This window comes from Macaca fascicularis, chromosome 1 (assembly GCF_037993035.2).
Source record: "Macaca fascicularis isolate 582-1 chromosome 1, T2T-MFA8v1.1".
NCBI classification, from domain to species: Eukaryota; Metazoa; Chordata; class Mammalia; order Primates; family Cercopithecidae; genus Macaca; species Macaca fascicularis.
Genome location: NC_088375.1, coordinates 5,354,106 through 5,376,367, shown reverse-complemented (window position 1 = coordinate 5,376,367; position 22,262 = coordinate 5,354,106). Strand labels below are relative to the sequence as shown.

General features: G+C 37.8%; 1 protein-coding gene across 7 annotated transcripts in view; it reads right to left on the bottom strand.

Moving 5' to 3' along the window:
- AKT3 (AKT serine/threonine kinase 3) overlaps positions 1-21,266 on the bottom strand; it is a 362,856-nt gene extending 341,590 nt beyond the window's left edge. For 5 of the 7 annotated variants that reach the window (XM_065531583.2, XM_065531592.2, XM_065531587.2 and 2 more), the window contains exon 1: positions 9,883-10,040. In XM_065531583.2, coding sequence (XP_065387655.1) covers positions 9,883-9,928 — 46 coding nt within the window. In that variant the 5' untranslated portion in view covers positions 9,929-10,040. Of the gene's footprint in view, positions 1-9,882; positions 10,047-21,005 lie in introns of those variants that run through there. The other 2 variants (XM_005539655.5, XM_065531593.2) reach the window with 2 other exon arrangements.
- Positions 21,267-22,262: the final 996 nt, after the last annotated feature.

Below are 22,262 nucleotides of genomic sequence, written 5' to 3'. Positions count from 1 at the left end.
TAGAACATTCAGCAGCATATCTGGCCTCTACCCACTAGATGCCAGTAGCAATCCCACCCGCCCATCCCACCCCGCCACGTCTCCAGACATTGCCAAATGTCCTCTGGGGACCAAAATCACCCTGGCTGTTCTTTAGAGAGTACACACTAAGGATGTATTTTGAGGGTAGAGGGTGGGAGACAAGTGAGGATCTTAAAACTACCTATAGGGTACTATGCTTATTACCTGAATGATGGAATAATCTGTACACCAAACCCCTACAACATGTAATTTACCCATATAACAAACCTGCACATGTATTCTGTATTCCACTACCTTAGAACCATACCTAAAAAAGCAATGCAAGCTAAAATGACGACAGAACTGTTTATCAAAGTTTTTTCCTTGGCTCACCTAAGGAGCCTCTTTAGAAAACTCCCTCTAAATCACTCCATTCCCCACCAAGAAATGTTAATACCACAGATATATCTGTTTATATAATGTGATTGGAGAGCCACAAACAATTGTAGTATAAAAGGATATTCTGTACCCTCTTCCAAGAACCAATGATTGCCCTACAGGAGAGTTACCACTCCTGTTGAGAATGCATACTGTTAGTGGAATATACTGAAAAAAATTCAATTAACTCAAAAGAAGACAAGAAAGTGTGAACAGAGGAATTTTTTTTAAAAAATAACAATATGCCTAAGTTCAACCACACCAACAATAACATTAACTATAAATTTTTAAATCGCTTTAAAATAAGACGCATAAATAACACGCCAATAGGGGAGATAAAATAGGATACTGAAAAGATACTAAAACCTAACAAAGGCAAAAAAATAGGAAAAAGATACAAAGAACACATGACACAAACAGAAAACTCAATCATATCAATAATTACATTAAATATGACTGGCCTAAAAACTCCCATTTAAAAGGTAAAGATTGTCAAATCAGATTTTTTAAAAAAGGCAACACCCAAACATATGCTGTCTACTAGATAAACAATTTAAATACAAAACAAAGACTAAATATAATAGGATATTTGAAAAGATATAAGATGCAAATACTAATCATAAAAAATCAGGAGTGATTATATTAATATCATACAAACTGAATTCCAAGATAAAGAGTATCACTTGAGAAAAAGGTGAACATTTCATAAGGATAAAAGCAGCAATACATCAAGAGGATATAATAACAATAAACGAGCTTCAAACAATAATAACAGAGCTTCAAAATATATAAAATGTAAAAAGTAGACTAAAGAGAGAAATGGATACATTTCACAATCATAGTTGGAGACTATAACACTAAGTGACAGAACTAGAGGGAAAAAAAATCGGTGAGTAAAGACATAGAAGATTATGACCCATTACCAATCATCTGGACTAGACATTTATAACACTATACCTCCAAAAAATAAAAGACCAAATGATAGACCACGTAATGGATCATTTTTAAAAATCATTAAAAAGTTGGCTGGACGCAGTGGCTCATGCCTGTAATCCCAGCACTTTGGGAGGCCGAGGTGGATGGATCACCTGAGGTCAGGAGTTCAAGACCAGCCTGACCAAAATGGAGAAACCCTGTCTCTACTAAAAAGGGAAAATTAGCCGGGCATGGTGGTGCATGCCTGTAAATCCCAGCTACGCAGGAGGCTGAGGCAGGAGAATCAGCTTGAATCCAGGAGGCAGAGGTTGCAGTGAGCTGAGATTGCGCCACTGCACTCCAGCTTGGTGATAGAGCGAGACTCTGTCTCAAAAAAAAAAAAAAAAGTTTCATAAAATGAATAAACTCCTAGCAAGATTATCAAAGGAAAAAAAGAGAGCAAGTACATAATTTACCAATATCAGGATTTAATAAGGAGATATCACTAAGATCTTACAGACATTCAAAAGATAAGGGAACCTGTAAACCCAGCACTCTGGGAGGCCAACGTGAGAGGATCACTTGTGCCAGGGACGTCAAGGTCAGCCTGGGCAATGGAGCATATCTTGGCTCTACTAAAAAAATAAAAATAAGGATAAGGGAATATTAAAATCTTTACACCCAGTAACTTAGAGGAACATCTTGGATGAAAAGGAAATCCTTAAAAAGTACAATTTACCAAAAATGACACAAGAGGAAACAGAAAATATGGATAACCTTGTATCTAAAGAAATCTCATTTATTATCAAAAATCTTCCCACAAAGAAAGATCCAACCCACATGGCTTCACTGATACATTTTGTCAAACACTGAAGAAAAAATACAATCCACCTTATGAGAAACAAGTGCTTCCCAACCTATTATATGAATCCAGCAAAACCATTACATCAAAACTGAAAAGAAATTTACAGATCGATACTCTTGTAAATGCAAAACACCCTTAGCAAAATATCAGTAAGTCCAAATTGGTAATATATTTTTTAAATACATCATGACCAAATGGAATTTATTCCAGCAATGAAAGTAATTACCATATTAACAGAATAAAATGAAAAAAATCAAATGACCATTTCAATAGAAACAGTAAAATCTTTAGAAAAACTGACCACCCACTCATGATAAAAACTATCCAAACTAGGAATAGTAAAGAATTTTTTCAACCTGATAAAGGGCAGCAATAGAAAAGGAACAGCTAATGTGACACTTAAGTGGTAAAATAAATGCTTTCCCAATAACATGAGCAATAAAACAAAATATCCACTCTTACCACTTTTATTCAACAATGTACTAGAGGTCCTATCCAGTGAAATATGATTAGAAAAAGAAATTAGAGGCATAAAGATTGGAAAGGAAAAAGCAGAACTGTGGATGTCTACAGATAACTTGACCATCTATGTAGAAAATCTTTAACATTAATAAGTGAATTTCATGAGACTTCAACTTACAAAATCAATACATAAAACTTGATTGTTGATTGAGAAGCAAGCGTGTGTGTAACAGCAACTTTACAATTCTATAAATAACTCTAAAATGCATATGAAAGCTTATTTGATGGTTTGTTCCATGTGATTCTATTGGTTGAAACTTTCAAAAATAATATATTGAAACTCTAAGAAAAGCTAATTTCACAGTATTGTAAATACATTAGTTAAATCTCAGAGTTTCAATACCATTAGAAAATAAATTTAATTTTCTTATGTTTACTCCCCACGTATAACCTCAACAGTCAAAGTGAGCTTCTCTAACGTACCATGTGGTTTACACAGTCACTACCACAGCTCTTTACTCTCTATGGAAAAAGCTTGCTGCTGGGTAGTAAACAGGAAATCACACTGTCATTTTCTTTCTACTAATCATTTTATAATTTATTTCTAAAGTCATTTTGTGAATAAAAAACGAACCAAAAAAACACATGCATGTACAAAATAAAGGAGAAGAAAAGGCCCCTGGACTTAGATAAACACTCAAAAATGTAAATTTTGCTTTCTGTAACAACTTGTTAAATTTGACTAGATAACAACAATCACATCTTACCGCATAACCAAGCTCACAATCTTTATGTTGCTGAAGTATATTTTGTGCAGCGGAATTAAGCTATCTTGTGAGACAACTCACAGACATAAAATTTTTACCCTGGAATTACCAGATACCAACACTGTAGTTCATCTAAATAAACCATTTCATGGAATATAAGAAAAATATTATTCAAAGGACAAAGTCAGTACAAGGAAAACTAAGGGAAAAAGTTATCTGAAAGCCAAAACTGGTTATACATAGAGAATACAATATGAAAGTTCAATCTGTTAGATACTAATACAAAAAGTAGAATAAAATAACACTTGCATGCAGCATTTTCATCAAAATGCTTTTAATGACAAAAACCACCTCTTAGATTTATGCCAATCTCAAAACAGTAACATTATGAATTGACTAGTTGTATATTATATTTTAACTTATTATCAAGAAACTAGCTTTCCACATTTATAAAAGACTACTTAGGTTTCTATGAAAGTTTTATTAAGCAAATGAAAGTTAATAAATTATAATAAGCCCTTAATTAATACCATTGCAATTTATTTAATTCTATAATTTAGACCTTTAAAACTGGTTAAATTTCCTACTTTATTAATACACTAAACACCTTCATAGCAAATATTACCACTAGCTATAAGGGAAACAAGAGAAGTGCTGAAATCGAATTTGGAGATTTAGAGTCACCTAGAACATACGTACAGGCTCGTCTTTGAGCAAGATAATTTGGTAAGTATTTAATATACACACAAATGCCTCCCATGTTGATGTGCAACCAAGTTGTAAGGAACTGTCCTGGATCCATCGAGGAGGAAAACGCAGACAATACTTTACTTGATGTTTGCTCCATGATGTTTCTTTTACTGCCATTTCTAACACTAACAATACTATGGTAATGTGTTATCTCAATTAGTACTTATCATTTTCCACTGTCCAGAAAAGTCTAAAAAAAGGATTTCACTATTAATATATCACTAATAACCAAGGTTAGGAAAGCATTTACCCTATATAATAATGAATATTTACCATTCAGCCCGTTTTTTTATTTTCTAAGAAGATACTTACTGAAAAGCAACTTATTCACATTAAAAGTACAAATCAGATTATATATCTGGAAAGGAGATAACAAGAATTGATGTCTAAATGTAGTCTTAAGAAAAACGACTAATATTCAAAGTAGTAACTATATTATAACTTTATTACATCAATTTTTTTTTTTTTTTTTTTTTTTGAGACGGAATCTCGCTCTGTCGCCCAGGCTGGAGTGCAGCGGCACAATCTTGGTTCACTGCAAGCTCCGCCTCCCGGGTTCCCGCCATTCTCCTGCCTCAGCCTCCCGAGTAGCTGGGACTACAGGCGCCCACCACCATGCCCAGCTAATTTTTCTGTATTTTTAGCAGAGACGGGTTTTCACCGTGTTAGCCAGAATGGTCTCGATCTCCCGACCTGGTGATCCACCCGTCTCGGCCTCCCAAAGTGCTGGGATTACAGGCATCAGCCACCGCGCCTGGCCTATATCAATATCTTTTATTGAGCACATAATTTTAAAACACTCCTCTATGCACATTATCTCATAAAGCTTAAAACCACACTGTGAGGTAAAGAAGGCAGATCTTATCTTATTTATTTTCAGATGAGTACACCAAAGTTCAAGTGATAATATTCTGCCCAGGATAAATTAGCAGTCAATAATAATGCTATTCTGAAAGAAATTCTTTGAACCAAAATTCAGCCAAATTACAATGAACTATATAATCAAGTTTAGCTGACTAAAATACAAAATTATTGTTAAAATAATACTGAAAATCTCTAAAGAAATAAAATAAAAATAGTGGAGGAAAAAAATGTCAAATTTAGTTTCCCCTAGTATTTCAATGAATGCTTTCAAGAGTACGGTTAATTACTACCATCACAAATCCTCATTCAGTGAATCTAACTTGTTATAAATTCAGGCAAAAATAAAAAAATAGAGGGTACTACTAGTGAATCTAGTACTTTTCATAAATGTACAGGCAAACAGAGATTACCAGACATGTGAAGAAAACACCACCCAAAAAAGAAGTGTAACAAATTGAAAGAGTTATTCAAAGAAGAGAAAAAAATGTGAAATCTATGTAGTGTCCCAATATTAAAGCTTACATCTATAAGATAAAAGCAGATAACTATGAACTAGAAAAAGTTCCCAGAAATATAAAGTAACAGCTGAAATAAGCAAATCAGTAAAGGGCTGGAAGAAAAAGGAAATCTCCCATTTAAAAAAAGAGAGAGAGAAAAGGAAAAGACATGGAAAATGAAAGAAAAATTATACCGAAGCTCCAGAAAAATAAAAACAGAGAAGATACAAGGAAAGAAGTAATCAAAGAATTATAGAAGATTTCCCAGAATGGAAGAAAAACCTAGACTTTCATATTCAAAGGGTTCACCAACATTTATAGGATGAATATAAAAAGGACTACAGCCTGTAGTCCTACCTCAGAGAGGCTAAGGCAGGAGGATCTTGTGTACAGGGGTTCAAATCCAGTCTGGGCAACACAGCAAGACTATCTCTAAAAAAACAAATTTTTAATTTCAAAAATAAATAACAATTTTAAAAAGAATTGTAACTCATCCTCCTTAAATTTTATAATTCCAAGGGGAAGGAGTCATCAACACAAAAAGCTTCTAGAGAACAAAATCAAGTTACCTACAAAGAAATGGTTCATAATAGCATCAAATCCCTTATCAGTAAAACTGATTACTAAAAGGCAGCAGAATGAATGCAACCTTCAAAATTCTAAAGAATTATTTTAAACTTGAATTCTATACCCAGCCAATGTATGTATCAGGTGTGAAAGTGAAAAAGACGTTTTCAAACATTACATTGACAAGCACCCACACACATTCCTCCCGAAAAAGTTACTTCAGGAAGTACTCTAGAGAATGGTAAAACAAATCGAAAATGGAAAGATGTAAGATCTAAGAAAGTATAGAATTTGTCCAAGAATTAAATCAAATAACATGATGTTAGTTGAGCATCATATCCAAAAAGAAGTAACTTCATACTAGAATTTCAACAAACAGTACAATTAAAAAGCTGGACAACCAGGTGACATAATGAAGGCATGAACTCTTCTACCAACAGGAGGCAAATGTGGCAATTAGAAAATACAGGATGTGAGCTGAGATTGCACCAATGTACTCCAGCCTGGGCGACAGAGCAAGACTCCATCTTAAAAAAAAAAAAAAAAAAAAAAAAAACAGAAAAAGGAACTGGTGCGGTGGCTCACGCCTGTAATCCCAGCACTTTGGGAGGCCAAGGCAGGCAGATCACGAGGTCAGGAGATCGAGACCATCCTGGCTAACTCGGTGAAACCTCGTCTCTACTGAAAATACAAAAAATTAGCCAGGCATGGTGGCAGGTGCCTGTAATCCCAGCTACTTGGGAGGCTGAGGCAGGAGAATCGCTTGAACCCGGGAGGTGGAGTTTGCAGTGAGCCAAGATCACGCCACTGCATTCCAGCCTGGGCGACAAAACGAGACTCTGTCTCAAAAAAAATAAAACAAAAATAAAGAAAAACCAGGAAAAATAGCCACAGTCCAAACTAGAAACCAAATTAAAATATGGCAGCTCTGGAGTACAAAAAGCGTGTAAGAAATCCATTTGTTCTCCAACGAGAACACATGGACACAAGCAGGGGAACATCACACACCAGGGCCTGTCGGGGGTGGGGGGCAAGGTAAGGGAGAGCATTAGGACAAATACCTAATGTATGGGGGGTTTAAAACCTAGGTGATAGGTTGATAGGTGCAGCAAACCACCATGGCACATATACACCTATGCAGTAAACCTGCACGTTCTGCACATGTATCCCAGAACTTAAAGTAAAATAAAATAAAATAAATCCATTCGCTCTCTAAGAATCTCATCATACCACTTTGTTTAACCATATTATTTATATAATGTAATATTTTAACTGCTTTTCAGAATCAGCAAGTATAACTATTATAAATCTTGACATATAAAACAGATGTTATAGTTGACAATCTGGAAAGGGAATGTGAGGAATTCAACGGAAAGATGAGGAGGAAAGCTAATTTTTTTTACAAATTATGAAGTGACAAGTTTAGAGACAATGTCTGAACACTCTAAAGTTAACTGTCAAACAGCTGTAAGTTTAATCATAAAGGCAACCAAAAAATAAATAAAAGGAAGATGGTAGAATCAGTATTAAAAGTTAAATCCTTCTATTTTTCACAATGGGGAGATATTAGGTTACTGAAGGTTAAAGTTTACTATATTATATTAAAAATTGGCATAATGATAAGATTAAAAATAGGAAAAAAGTTCTAAAATAATTATCTCTGACAAAGGAGGTAGAACAGATAGGGAGTAGATTTTTTATTTTTCATTTTATACCTTTGTGTATTATTCAAATTCTTATGTTTATGCGACTATTCATCTCAAAATAAACACACATTATTAGAACCCCTTTCCCTGACTACTACAGGAAAAATGATGAGAAATTCTTATTCATTTTTTGTCCATAATCCATGGACTAAATACTTTCTATTATGGTATTTCAAAGATATAATTAATTAAACAGACTCAAGAATCACCCTAAATCCTTGATAAACATGTGGAGATAGCAACAGCTTACACTGTGTTAGAACTGTCAAAATACATCCACATCCATCATCTCATTTAACCCTCAAAACAATCTTGTGAAAGCAGATTTTAGAGATTAGTAAACTCAAAAAGGTTCAAGTGATTTGCCATCCCCCTCCAAAAAAAGTAGGAAAATAATATAAATATGATTAAAAAGTAAACCAGAAAAGCCTTTATAAAGCACTAAAATCTGAAAATGCTTTCCCAATTTATAACAGGAGAATGACATTGAAAGAAATTACACTTGACAATACAAATAGTCAGGCACATCGGAAAACAGCTGGGCAGTTTGTTAAACATACACTTCTTATAAAGTTAAACATACACTTACCATATGACCCAGCAATATCATTCCTAGGTTATTACCCAAGACAAATGAAAACACATTACACAAAGACATGAACTCAAATGTCCAGACTCTATTAATACTAACCAAAAGCTAGAAGCAGCCCAAATGTCCACAAGTGATTAACAGATAAACTGTGATATATCCAGACCATAACTACTACTCAACCATAAAAAAAACTAATGATGTACAAGACATGGATGAATATTAAAAGTATTATGCTATGTAAAAGAAATCAGCCACAAAATAACTATGTATTGCATGAGTCCATTTATATGAAATTCTAGAAAAGCAATTATAGTAACAGCAGATAAAGTGGTTGCCAGGGTTAAGGGATGAGGACTGGGCTGCAAAGGGAGAACAAAGAACTTCTTGGGGTAACGAAAATAACCACTATATCACGATCAGAGTGTTTGTTACACTACTGTATACATCCGGCAAAACTCATCAAATTATAACTTTACATTGCTTAATTTTATTACAGAAGTTACAACTCAATAAGTCTCATTTAAAAAATAATTCATAATCACATTTAACTATGACAACAGCTTTTCAGCATAGGTATTTACTACAGCCCATCAAAGAATATTAAAATCAATATTTAGGAGGGAACTTTTAACCATGCAGTAGATATACAGGAACTAAAAAGTTCTGAGAATGGAACAGTCCTCATCCTACTCAACTTGGCCATGTGGATAAACAGTAGTTGCCTAGCAACTAATGTAAACTCTAAATTTCTAATAAATACATTGACCACATAAGCAGGTGATCTCACAGATGATAAACCAAGCTTTACATAGAAGGGTTCTTCCTTTAATAATAAAAAATAATAATGTGCTTAAGTTATTTATCTAAAGTAGGAGTAAACAAGGTATACTAAACCTAGATAATGAAAAATAAAAATATGAAATTAAACATAAACATACACACACACAAAATCCTTGTCCTCGTTTGGCCTTTTACGTCAGGACTTTACTTACCTAATTTATGGGATTCATCCATGAATTTGTGGGTGAACCCTTTCCCCTTTTCTACTTTAAGCCACTCCCATACAGCCATTCAAACTGGCTTAATTCTCTTATTTACATGTGATTAAATGCATACAGGATAGTACTTTTACATATATTAAATGATTCTAAAGGTATCTCTCCAGATTATAGAACCTGTAGACACCACAGGAAAATACAACACTTTCTGTAACATGCATACACACAACATACCAGAAAGTCAAACCTAACTAGATTATAAATGTGCAAAATCAAGAATTACAAAGAAATCCCTTAATAACAAGCAAATTCCTAACACACATATTAAATATATCATTTCTCCCTTACTAGACATAGCATGTCACAGTTTAACAGCATCAGAAAAAAGATCAACTTCTAAGACATCACTCACTGCTAGCACTCTTACCAACCATATTACTTTTGGTTTGTGGAGCACTTACCCCTCTTCTGAACCCAACCTTCTTTCACAATGGTAACATCGCTCATGATGACTCCCCTCTGAGCCCCCAACTTGGAGAAATGGTACTTTGTGATATCAGCTTTAGGGTTTGGATTCTCTGCTGCTGCTGCCCTTCCCACTCTCTAGTGATGACTCAGCCTGGAAGGAAGTATTGAAGAAAGAATTTCTTTTTTTTCCATTCTTGCAACTCACAGAGCAATAACAAACAACTAATTCTTTGTAAATGTCTTCAACTGGCCTGACCTCACATAAAAGTCTAGCTCTTCAAACTGGGGAACTTATTTGTTAAATAGTTCTATAATGAATGCAATTCCCTAGTCTTGTGACCAATTTCAAATGATAGTGAAACTTTTAACCTAAGAGGCTGCAACAAAAGTCTTAAGAAAACCAGTCACGCCTACCCAAATAATACAGAAAATTTGTTTGGTGATGTGTATTTGAGCTAAAGAGGGAAGAGAATAAAAGTTAATAGCCCTAATTGTGAATACTTTTTGTTGTTTTTTGAAACGGAGTCTTACTCTGTCACCAGGCTGGAGTGCAGTGGCACGATATCTGCTCACTGCAACTTCCGCCTCCCAGGTTCAAGCGATTCTTCTGTCTCAACCTCCTAAGCAGCTGGGACTATAGATGTGTGCCACAACACCTGGCTAATTTTTGTATTTTTAGTAGAAATGGGGTTTCACCACATTGGCCGGGCTGGTCTCGAACTCCTGACCTCGTGATCCACCCACCTCAGCCTCCCAAAATGCTGGCATTACAGGCATGAGCCACCACACCCAGTCGTGAATACTTTAACTGATATAAAATACCCAATCATCATTTATGTATTCTTACTCTGCCTGTTCCAAGAAATATTTTAGGGAGATTAAAAAATAATTGATTTCATACTATGTACTTATAAAGTGAAACAAAGGGAATATGAAAGTAGAAAAAAATACTGAGTATTCAAGATGTGCCAAGAACCGTTACAGATGCTTACATCTATTATTCTTATGTGATCTTGATAACCTTATGATGATACTATTAATTCCATTTCACAGATAAGGAAACTAAGGCTCACACAGATAAAGCAACTTGCTCCATTTCAACACACCTAGTAAATGTGGAGCCAAGATCTGAAACCAGGCTATCTGACTCCAGAGCCTGCATTCCAAAACTACACTGCCTTAAGATAAAAAGAAGTCAGAGTAAAGGCACACATATTGGGGAAAGATAAGCCACAAATTTGGCACTGAGTTCTTGGGAAGACAATGCAAATAATACAATAGGTTCTCCTATTTACAGTATCCAAAAAAAATTTTTTTTGAGATGGGGTTCCCCCCCATCATCCAGGCTAGAGTACAGTGGCACAATCATAGCTCACTGCAGTCTCCACTGGGGCTCAAGCAATCCTCCCACCTCAGCCTCCTGAGTAGCTGAACTACAGGCAGGCATCACCATGCCTGGCTAATTTTTTTAAAAATTTTTTGTAGAGATAGGGTCCCCCTATATTGTCCACGCTGCACAAATTTTTTTAAAAAAGGAAAAAAAGTTCCTCAGAAGAAATACAACTTTTCCTGGGACAAAAATCAAATTTATCCCAGGGGTCTTCTTCATAAGATGCATGCAGGAAAGTCCTCAAAAACATCCTCCCATAACAGCAATGAGTTTTACAGGGTCATTGCTTATTGTCGCTCTCAAACTAAAAAGGAAAATGCCAACATGACATGAGTAAATCCATTTGCACCAAAGGGGACCAAAAAATGTGGTCCAGATACACCAGTGTTATGTGGTCAAGAATCATATGCATAAATTTTAGATAACTAGAAAAATGAATAGATGGACTACACAAACATACTCTCTCAACTTGGGTTGTGATAAATGATACACAGCAGTTAAGTTCAGTGTTAGACTCCCAACCTAGTGCTAAATTAGATTACAGGTCTTTCTTCAATGCAAATTAAGTGTGGAGCCTAACCATTTAGCAGTCAGGAATCAAGACTAAACATTCTCTATATAGCCTGACTAAATAAACTGACAAAAGCTATGTAGCTGAAAGCAAGATCACCAGCCTCATGTATTATGAGGTCACAGGCAGAACCTATAGGTAAGGCTGAGACTCCTCAAAATCACCATGAGTCTGTTGCTGTGGAGAGTCAAAAAGGGATATTAGCTTGTAATCCCAGCACTTTAGGAGGCCAAGGGAGGAGGATTACTTACGTCCAGGAGTTCAAGGCAAACCTGGGCAACAAAGTGAGACTATGTCCATACAAAAAAGAAAAAAGAAAAAAAAGAAAAATTTAAAATGAGCTGGGCATCAAGGCATGCACCTGCAGTCCCCGCTGCTAGGGAGGCTGAGGTGGGAGAAATCACTTGAGCCCAGAAGTTCAAGGCTGCAGTGAGCTATGACTGCACCAACACACTCCAGCCTGGGCAACAGAGCAAGACCCTGTCTCTTTAAAAAAAAAAAAAAAAAAGGGATATTAGAATCTGGAAGTATTTTCCCAAAATACATTTGTTTGACAGAATACTAAATTAGAGAAATTCTAGAAAAATAATGAAAATAAAAATGAAAAAGAGAAATCCTGTGGGCTAGTAAGTGGGAAATTCCACAAATCGTATTCTCTTGAAACATCACTATTGGCATATTAAAGGTTCTAAAAGAAATATGTATAACTTTACCTCAGCAAAGCCTAAATTTATTACTGTCATAGGAAATGGCCACATAATAAGACTTATTTCACCACACATGTTAAAAAAAAAAAAAAAAGCCAAAAAACCTTCAATAAAGAATCTAAACAACATTTTAATTTGATGTAACATCCTAAAGAATCCAACATGGCCAACTGCCTACATAATATAGAGCTACATAACTGAAAAGGTTAACTACTTACACTGCATAAAGAATTATAAGTCAAATACCGGCAGACACTGGTGCATGATATCTCTAGAAGAGCTGCACTGTAGCCCTTCTCTTTGGTAATACTTGTAGCAAGGGGCTCAACATCTATTAAGGCCATTCTTGGTTTTTTACTATAAAGCTATATAACATGAGTAAAAGACAATTCAGATCTTACTATTCTTAGAGTGGAAATGAGAGAGAGATCAGGGTAATAATGAGTAATAACAAAAAATAATATATATCCAATAAACATATATAAAATACATACTTTCCTATCAAAATGGCTTGTATTACAGTATCTTTTTAAAGAACACTAAAAAAAATTTACAAAATTGATTCTGTATTTCGAAGTGAACATTTTATTATCAGAATGTTAAAGCTGGAGCGACCCTCATTTTATAGCTGAAGAAACAGAGATCAAGACAGATGAAGTAACTTGACCAAAATGAAAGTCACCAAATGGCCAACCGGGACCTGACAATCAAGCATATGCTCTTTCCACTCATATTACTTCTTCAGAATAAAACAATACACTGAAATATCCAGACCAACCCAAAAATCAATGAATTTTGTTTTGTAACGAAATTGTTTCTAAAAATTAGTGTTTTAGATAAATGTTTTTATCAGTGTTCATATGTGTAAGATTAAACTGTGAAAATGTATGTTAAATCAACAGGACAGAATTTATAATCTTCATCAGAGGCAGTGAACCCAAGCATACATTATAGAGATGGCTTTACCCATTTTCACTTAAAACTATTATCAAATATTACCCATAATTTTCAGCTTTAAAAATTGCCCCTTGGTCTTTACTGGCTAAAATGACACATTCTTTGAAAATAACTTAAAAGATGTCATAGGTACACTACTCTGGAATTAAGGTAAGTTAGAAATAAACAGTTCTATTGACTAGTAAGCAGCAAACCATGTTCTTTAATTTTCCTATAGCAGCAACACTCCTGCACAACAGCATACATTGTCCCATTCAGTCTTCCATATTAACTAAAAACACTAATCCACAACACGAGCTGGAACTCTGTCATCTGTTTCCTAGGGTAGACAAAAGTTCACCTCCTTCTATATTCCTAACTGTTCTACAAGTGTGTTCCATCCAACAAACTATAACATAATTGGGTTTATTTTTCTTTTAAGCTTATTGCATTAAACATTTCATTGCTAATTTAATTTTTCCCATTCTTATAAAGTTTCACACAAAATTCTTGACAGATTCCACTTAGATTTTACTCCTAAAACAGTTACACGAAAGGTATCTTCATTCAGAACTGACTGCTTGAGAATTTGATAACAGTAATAGCATTTGAATGTCATTTTATAATTTACAAAACATTTTGCATATTTTACTTCATTCAATCACATTATAATTTAGTAAAGCAATCTGACACTGCCTAGCACTTACACATGCTGGCAAATATGGAATAAATGAATGAGTGGATGAATGATGAAGATGCAGCCTTAGATAACTAACAAAGAACAGGCTATGCAAACAAATATAAATTAGTAGAGAGAATGGTCTTAAGCCATCTTAAAAATGAAACTGAATTTAAACATTAAAGAAGCACTTATATATAAATTATAATTAAAATGATAATAAATACTGTGCCCTATTCCTTAAGGTATGTTTCCTATAGACCTCCATTAATTACAAGGACTAGAACACAATAAACGTATCCTTTTTTTCTTGATAGCTTTTCACCATTTTTGCTGAGATTGTTTCAACTTCAAGCAAAACCACCATCAATATTATAAATACATATCGATATATTATGAATATATCGATATATATTATAGCATTAAGCTAACCAAAATGATCAATTATGGGAAGAAAAATGGGAAAGAATGGCATATTTTCTTAATGATACTTTTAAGAATTTGTAAAAGACACGTTTGCTTGTAGTAACCAGCCATTCAATTTTAAGCAAAAAGTAAATTTCTTCAAACATCTTTTGAAAATATTAACTCAAAAAAATATGTAACATACATATACTTATTCAGTCAATAAATTATGTACTGATTGTCTACTCCATGACAAGGGCTATTACAGGTTGGTAAGAAAAACTAACTGGTTTCTTTAAAAATCTTGTCCAAACTTGTAACTTATCAAAGAGCTTTCACATATATCAATTCATTTGACTCTAAAAAACAAATCTGTGCTGTAGCTATTACAGTCACAATTTTGAACCTGTGACCAACCAGTAACATTACTTCCCCTACTTACAATAAGTTAGCAGCAAATAAAAAAAGGGACTACCTGCAAGTCTTCCATCAATTTGCTATGTTTTCTACCAAGTAACACAATATGAACTCTCAAAAACATGTAATATTTGCAAATAGTTCTGAACATTTTTTCTGTATCAGATTTTTCAAAAGTCCAAAAAGTAAAACATTTTTAAATAAATTAAAAATTAAATATAACTAAGGCATCACAAATGAAGTAACAGAAGACTAAAAGTAGGTTTACATAAAGTTAAAAGGCTCCCAACTCTTTTTTTTACGAATAAGGACAACATTCATAGGTTAATAATTTCCTATAAGTGAATTTCTAAGTTAAACGCCAGAATACAATTCAATAATACAACTTTCTCTAAACTCTTTGTAATTAATACTATGTAGAATATATTTGCTTCCTACAATTTTTTAATATTATGTATGATAGCCAACCTGAATTAGTAAAGGACATCTGAAGTTCAAATACAACAGAATGTTGCTAGTTTGAAAAACAAATGATGGTCAAGGGTAACCACAATATAATTCTATGGCATTTTCTGATTTCAAGAAGTAAGTGAAACTAATATATACCATAATAAATACATAGGGCTATATCAAACTTTTAGAAGGATCTGAGGGTAAGAAACATTCTGAAATGTAAAGGAAATTCAAGGTAATTTGCTCTGTACTTCAAATAATTCCAAGGCAGTCTGTCCCTATTTTCAGAGTTGTTATCCTGTTTAAAAAATATATATCATATACAGAAAGTGAGCCACATAAACAATATACTTTGGATATCTTTTCTCTCTAAAGAGCACTTTGTGGGATTTTCTTAAAGCTCTTTCTATAGATAACTTCCCTGAGGTTCAGAATATGGCAAAATACCTGAATAGGCAAAATTTCCAACTTTCAAACAACGTATCAGTTCTTCCAAACTGCCAATTCTGAAAAATCGATTTTATTAACTTTAAAACATTTCTACAAAAACATGAAGCATTTTCCTGGCCGTTTCCCTACTCCTGTTTAGGGCATCTGAATGCCATTTCAATCAACACGATTATTAAAAATAAAAAAGCACCTTGTACTGCGTGATATACTTAATATTTTAATTTGAAACTAATAGAAAAATGCTTATTAGATTCCTGTTTCACCTAAATCACTGAACAAGCTATTGATAAATTATTCCCTCCATTTCTCATGTAAAGTGTAGGCTGCCTCTATGTGAAGGCATCTATAATACCATGGACAGGTTGGGGACTGCTACTAAAAGAACTTCAGGTGGCCAGGCATGGTGGCACATGCCTGTAATCCTAGCACTTTGGGAGGCTGAGGCAGGCAGATCACTTGAGCCCAGGAGTTCACAACCAGCCTGGGCAACATGGCAAAACCCTATCTCTACCAAAAATACAAAAATTAGTTGGGAAGTGGTGGCAGGCACCTGCAGTCCCAGCTACTCAGGAGGCTGAGGTGGGAGGATCACCTGAACCCAGGAAATCTAGGCTGTGCTGAGTGGTGACCGTGCCTGGGTGACACAGCACAGTGAGAACCTGTCTCCAAAAAAAAAAAAAAAAAAAAAGAATTTGGTTGCACAGTTGGTCATATTTTTCTAATATACATATAAAACAATTTTAAAATTTGTCTTGGGAGACTAATTATAAATTTTTAAAAATCCATACATATATATAAAATGCAATTGATATATGGTCCTTTAAATACCAAGAATCAGCTTGACAGAATTTACCCCCAGATTAAACTGAGCTAACCAATAGGTATGGAATCCTATAACAAGGTTCATCACAATGGTGCATTAGGAAGAGCACCAGAAAGACCAAGAAACTTGAGTCCCTGCCCCACCCAGAGTGATGCTGTATAAGGTCACTTTAATTATCTGTGCCTCAGTTTCCTGAGCCATAAAAATAAAAGTGTAGCATTAGATGAACTCGGAATAGCTTTATAGCTCTTCCAGAGCTAATATTTATGATTCTGCAAGTTAAAATCTGCGGAGTATCTACTTCATATATAGATGGCATCATAAGTGAAAGACGTGATTATACATACATAGTTCATGTCCTCAAAAGTTTTATAATTGGAAGATAAAACATTCAAACAGCATTTCAATTAAGACAAAATTTGGGCTAAGCTCCGTTATTGGAAAAATACTATCCTCCTTCCCCTCCTCTCTCTAGTCCCCCAAATATAGTCAGAGGTTTTCTTATCTAATATAGATTCCAATATACATGTAAAATCCTCCTAAAATCTGTCTTGGCAATCTCCCTAATTATAAATTTTTAAAATCCATCCATATATATAGGAATTATCTAATATAAGGAAGAAGAATTCTCATTTGAAATTCTAGTGTTTTCTTCTAGTAAATCTTTTTACTTTCCCCTCATAATATTTAGAAATGAGAAATATCTATAGTTGGTGATAGGGTACTGAAAAGAAACAGAACTAAAAAAACACATCAACAAGTCAAGAAGCATATATTAATTTTATCTACCCATTAGTATTCAAGGATTACTTGGCAAAGAAAATGAGTTTACATCTAATTTGATGAAAGACTATGATGCTATAATAAAGTATGTAAACATTTGAGGTATCTAATTTGGCATTTTAAACAAATGAAAGGGGATGTTAATGGGCCAGTCAATACACTTTTATTAACTTGATGCTATGGAAATTATTGTACCAAATTATGCAAATTTAGAATTGTCACTGTTAAGTCTAATAATAGGTACAAACAAGAAAAACACTAAAAGTGTTGTAAAATTAGGGAAGTTTAAATAACAGGTATTTTTAGAATGCCACAATAAGTTCTTCTTATGTGAAAATCACTTTCAAAAGTGTAGCAGGGGTTGTTTGAAAGATTAAATGAATACAGGTAAAGCAGGTATCACAGTGCCTGGCACATGGCAACTGCTCACCAGGCATTGGTTAGCAATAACTCTAAACTGAATCTAATCCTGTCACATGTAAAAGATCAGGGCAAAGTATTTGTTGTCAGAAGATTCAGGACTATCTTTCCAAAAGAAGGTATGCTGTGTGACCAGGATTTAAAATACTGATGCAGACGCTGAAACCTGGAGTAACACAAATCTTCTAACAAAAATTGTGTGTATTATTAATGCATATTAACTTAAAAATAAAAATGCAAGTCAGATTACAAGACTGATTTGCTCAAAAAAAATGGAAATGGTTTTGCAGTTCTTGCATTTTGTTGCTCAAATCTAAGATAGACTTAAATTTTTCTTTTTAACACTTTAAAACTTAATCACACTATAAAAACAAGCTCCTATCAAATCATGCTAAACATCCAATTAACAGTGGTTAACAGTGATTGCCTTATCTTCCCAAGGACAAATTCTTGAACTAAAAGATGTAATAACAAAAGAAAGCATGGCTATCTTTTCACGAAAATACACAAAGTTTAAGTAAAGGCTAAACTTCCACAAAATCAATTTGTAAAACAGGTTCCTCATTTTAAAGAAACCCAGACAGCTGCAAATTTCCACTGAATTTTTATAAGAAAATTTCTCATATGTTTACACCAAAAGCTACAGTTTAAAAAATAAGTCCTTACTTTCCACAAGACTCTACCCTAAGTTCATTTGTTCCCTAGTAAGTTTAATCAACACATTTATTTAGATTTGCAATGATTCTGAAAACAAATTCCTTCTGACAGCGATTTTCTGAATGAAATGTAAATATTAAAAGTTTTTAATTAAACCAGCACAGTTCACACTCCAGTATTTGTTAAATATAATCTTATTTAAAATATTTTACATCTATAAAATTTTTTAAAAGTCCAAAGCAGAACCTTAAAAGTACTCTGATATATACAACTTAGAGTCAATGTCAAGATTATCAATCCGAAAATTAATTTTAAATTGGATAACAATTCACTCAAGTAATAATTATGGAAAGAAAACCAAATGAATACAAATAATAATTTCGTAATTTTTGCAGGATTACTTTGGACTATTTTTAAAATGCTAAGAAAACATGCTGCAAATCCACAATACAAACACACATCTGGAAACTAAAACCCTACATTCATCTAAATTTCAACATTGTCTCATTCATGTAATATTTGTTCTCCCTCACTTTAAAATTGGAACCTAAAGCCAATCAAAGATATTGGGGGTCAACCCCAGTAAGGAAAACAAAAAGATCTTCAAGTGCTATCTCCCTGTAAACTTTCAAGTACAATCTCCTTGGTAAACTTTCCAAGTCAAGATAATGTACTGGCAAAAGGAAAACAATTACAGTCCGGATATATATCTTGCATGTGATTGTGCATTAAATCATAAACCTTGGAAAACTAGTAATTTAGTAGTAAGTTGCTATTTTAATTATAAAATATTTTCATATTTTAGACAATCACCTCCTGGAATGTTTGTATTCGTTTATACATATTTTGCAAGTGATACTCGAGTTCTGAAGACTAGTCTTCATTTCCTACACCATCTTTATTAGACTCTTCCACCTTCGGTTTCCTAAGTAAATATATAAGCTAAACCAATGAGTTTCACTCATTTGTCAGTTTCAACCACTGACAAAACCCAGTGGTTGCCTAGTGATTTATAGTACTAAAAGATATATACGACCATGCTTTACCAAATATGGAACACATGTCTAAACTGTTGACTTGAGACAACTGTCGATGTATTAACTACAAAAAGCCATTATATCTTCAGCTTCAAATAAAATCAAAGTGTGAACATTTTATTAGAGCTAGAAATTACCCAATACAGATACATAGATTTTACTGTTGACTTTCTAATTGGAAACTTCATCAATTGCAAACTACCAGGCTTTCAACCAAAATGCCACACTGGTGAACTGAGTTGGTTTTATTTTCAAAACAACATTATTTTGATGGAAGAAATGTCAGCATCCCAGCTTTGACTTATGGGTAAGCATTTCCTCTGCTTTCAGAACACAAAAAGTAAATACCGGTATTGGAAAAACCTGGCCCCAACGAGATTCTTTATCTCTAGGCTAACTGTAGATTCCGGGAAATCCCAAACAAGGGGCGACCCCGCCTCGGCGTCAGGGTCAACACAGCAACCAGCTAGACTTCAACTTTGGGCTCTGAAGGGCCCCACCGGCATCATGGCTGATGCGGACCGATGCGCCGGAGGAGGTGGACAAGGAAGAGGCTGGTTTGTTTACTTGCAGCCAGAGCTGCCGCCGCCGCCAGCAGCGACAGCATCACTGGATCAGCCAAACCCAGCATCTTCCGCACATTTCTATTCTTAGCACACAACTCCCAAGCGGATCAAAACCCCACTACTATTAAAAACACAGAGAAGCACGTTACCCACCTCCCACACACACACACCCCCCACCCCACCGGTGCCGTCTTTTCCTGCGCGCCAGTGGCGGGGAAGGGTGGGGAAAGGAAGGAGACCCCAGGGACGCCTGTGCATCCTCGCTTTCACCCCACCCCACGCGCAGACAGCCTCAGCGCCAGGGCGCGCGGCAGACGGCTCCCTCCCCCCAACCCAAACACACTGACACCGGCGCTCCACGCGTTATATAACCTCGCCGCCGCCCCCGGTCCAGGCGGGCGCCCCCTCCCCACGCCGCGCGGCCCGGGCGGGGAGGGGAGAGGGGAAGGAGCGAGAGTTGCGCAGACTGGAGGCGCCGGGCCGGGGCAGCCCAGACACAGACGGTACCGCTAGGCCGGGAACACCCCTCCCCCGGCCCGCTGCGCACCGCCGCCCCCCACCTTCCCCCGGAAAGCTGGGGGTGTCGGTGTCAACCGCGCTGGGCATCCCCCGGCCTCCACACCCACACCCACGCCCGAAGCCTCCGGTGACCCAGCCCCCGCCCACGCCCCCGGCGCGGTGACAACCCAGAAGCCCCCGCCTCACCCCACCCCGCCGCCATCCCCAGCCTGAGGGAGGCAGGGAGGGAGGACCGGGGCCCGGGGCCCGGAGGGAGTGGAGGCCAGGCGGGGAGGGGGCGAGGTGGGGGGCGGTGGCTGTTACCTGCAAAGGCGGCGGCGGCGGCGGCGGCCCCGCAGCTGCTCGGGCGGCGGCGGAGGATGGAGCCGGGGGGGGCGGGGGGAGGAGAGGGGGCGACTCGGGGGTCCCCCCTCCCTCCTCCTCCCCTCCTGTCCTCCCCCCACCCCACAGAGCCTCTGGCCTCTTGGAGCCCGGTGCGGCCGGCGGGAGGGCAAGCGAAGGGCTGCAGGGGAGGGAGGGAGGGAGCCGGCCGGGCCGGGCCGCGGAGCTGGAGCGGGAGGCGGCGGCGGCGGGAGGGGGAGGGAGGAGAGAGGGCGGCGGCGGGGAGAGGAGGAGGCGGAGACTCTACATGGGAATCGGATATCGGCTACAAATTCATCACCAGAAAACACCGCTCGGGCGGGGGCCGGGTCACGCCGGCGGGGCGGCGGCTCTGGGCCCCGGGGCGCGCCCGGCGCGGGGAGGGGGTCTGCGGCCTCCTCCCGGGCTGCGCCTCGCTGAGAGGACCCCCGCCGCCTCCCCGCCCCCTCCTTCCTCCCGCTCGGGGCCGCCGCCGATCGGTTCTCGCCGCCGCCGCCGCGGGGCTTGTTGTTGACTTTGAGGAAAACTCCTGACGTCAGGGGCTGGCTCTCGGCGACTGGCGGGAGCGGCTTCCCCGCGTCCCCGGCCCTGCCCGCCGCCTCTGCTCCCCTCCCTGCCCGGCCCTCGTCCTCAGGCTTCCCCGCGCCCCCAAACCCGCGGCGCCCCGCGCCCCCTCTCCTCTCGCGAGAACATCCCCCTAGCCAGCCAGAGCCGGGAGCGGGGGCAGTCGCTCCCGGGCGGGAAGTTCTGGGTTTCCCCCGCGCCCGCGTGGCCCTTGGCGGGCACCCGAGGCCTGGGAGCGGAGGCTCCTGGCCCCGCCGTTTGCTCGGCTCAGCCACCCACCCGCCCTGGCCGCGGACGCGCGCGCTGCCAGGCCCCGGGCGTCTCCTCCGGCCCTCCGCGGCCCCTCGGGGAGATGGGCCCGGCGCTAGGGCTCGCACCTGGAAGCCCACGAGGTGGGCGGTGCCCAATGAGGAAGGAACCGTAGAGCGCGGAGCGGTCCAGGCGCCGACCCCACCCACTGCACCTCGGGGAAGAGGGACCCCGGGTCAGTCCGTAGCACGAACCATTCCTGACTATCCCAGGAGACCACTGCAGACCAAGAACACCTCTCCGAACAGCCTTCCGCCCCGCTCGCTGCAAGCATTCGTCCACACACGGTACACAGCGGGCGGATGGTAATCACACCCTTTTTAGGGA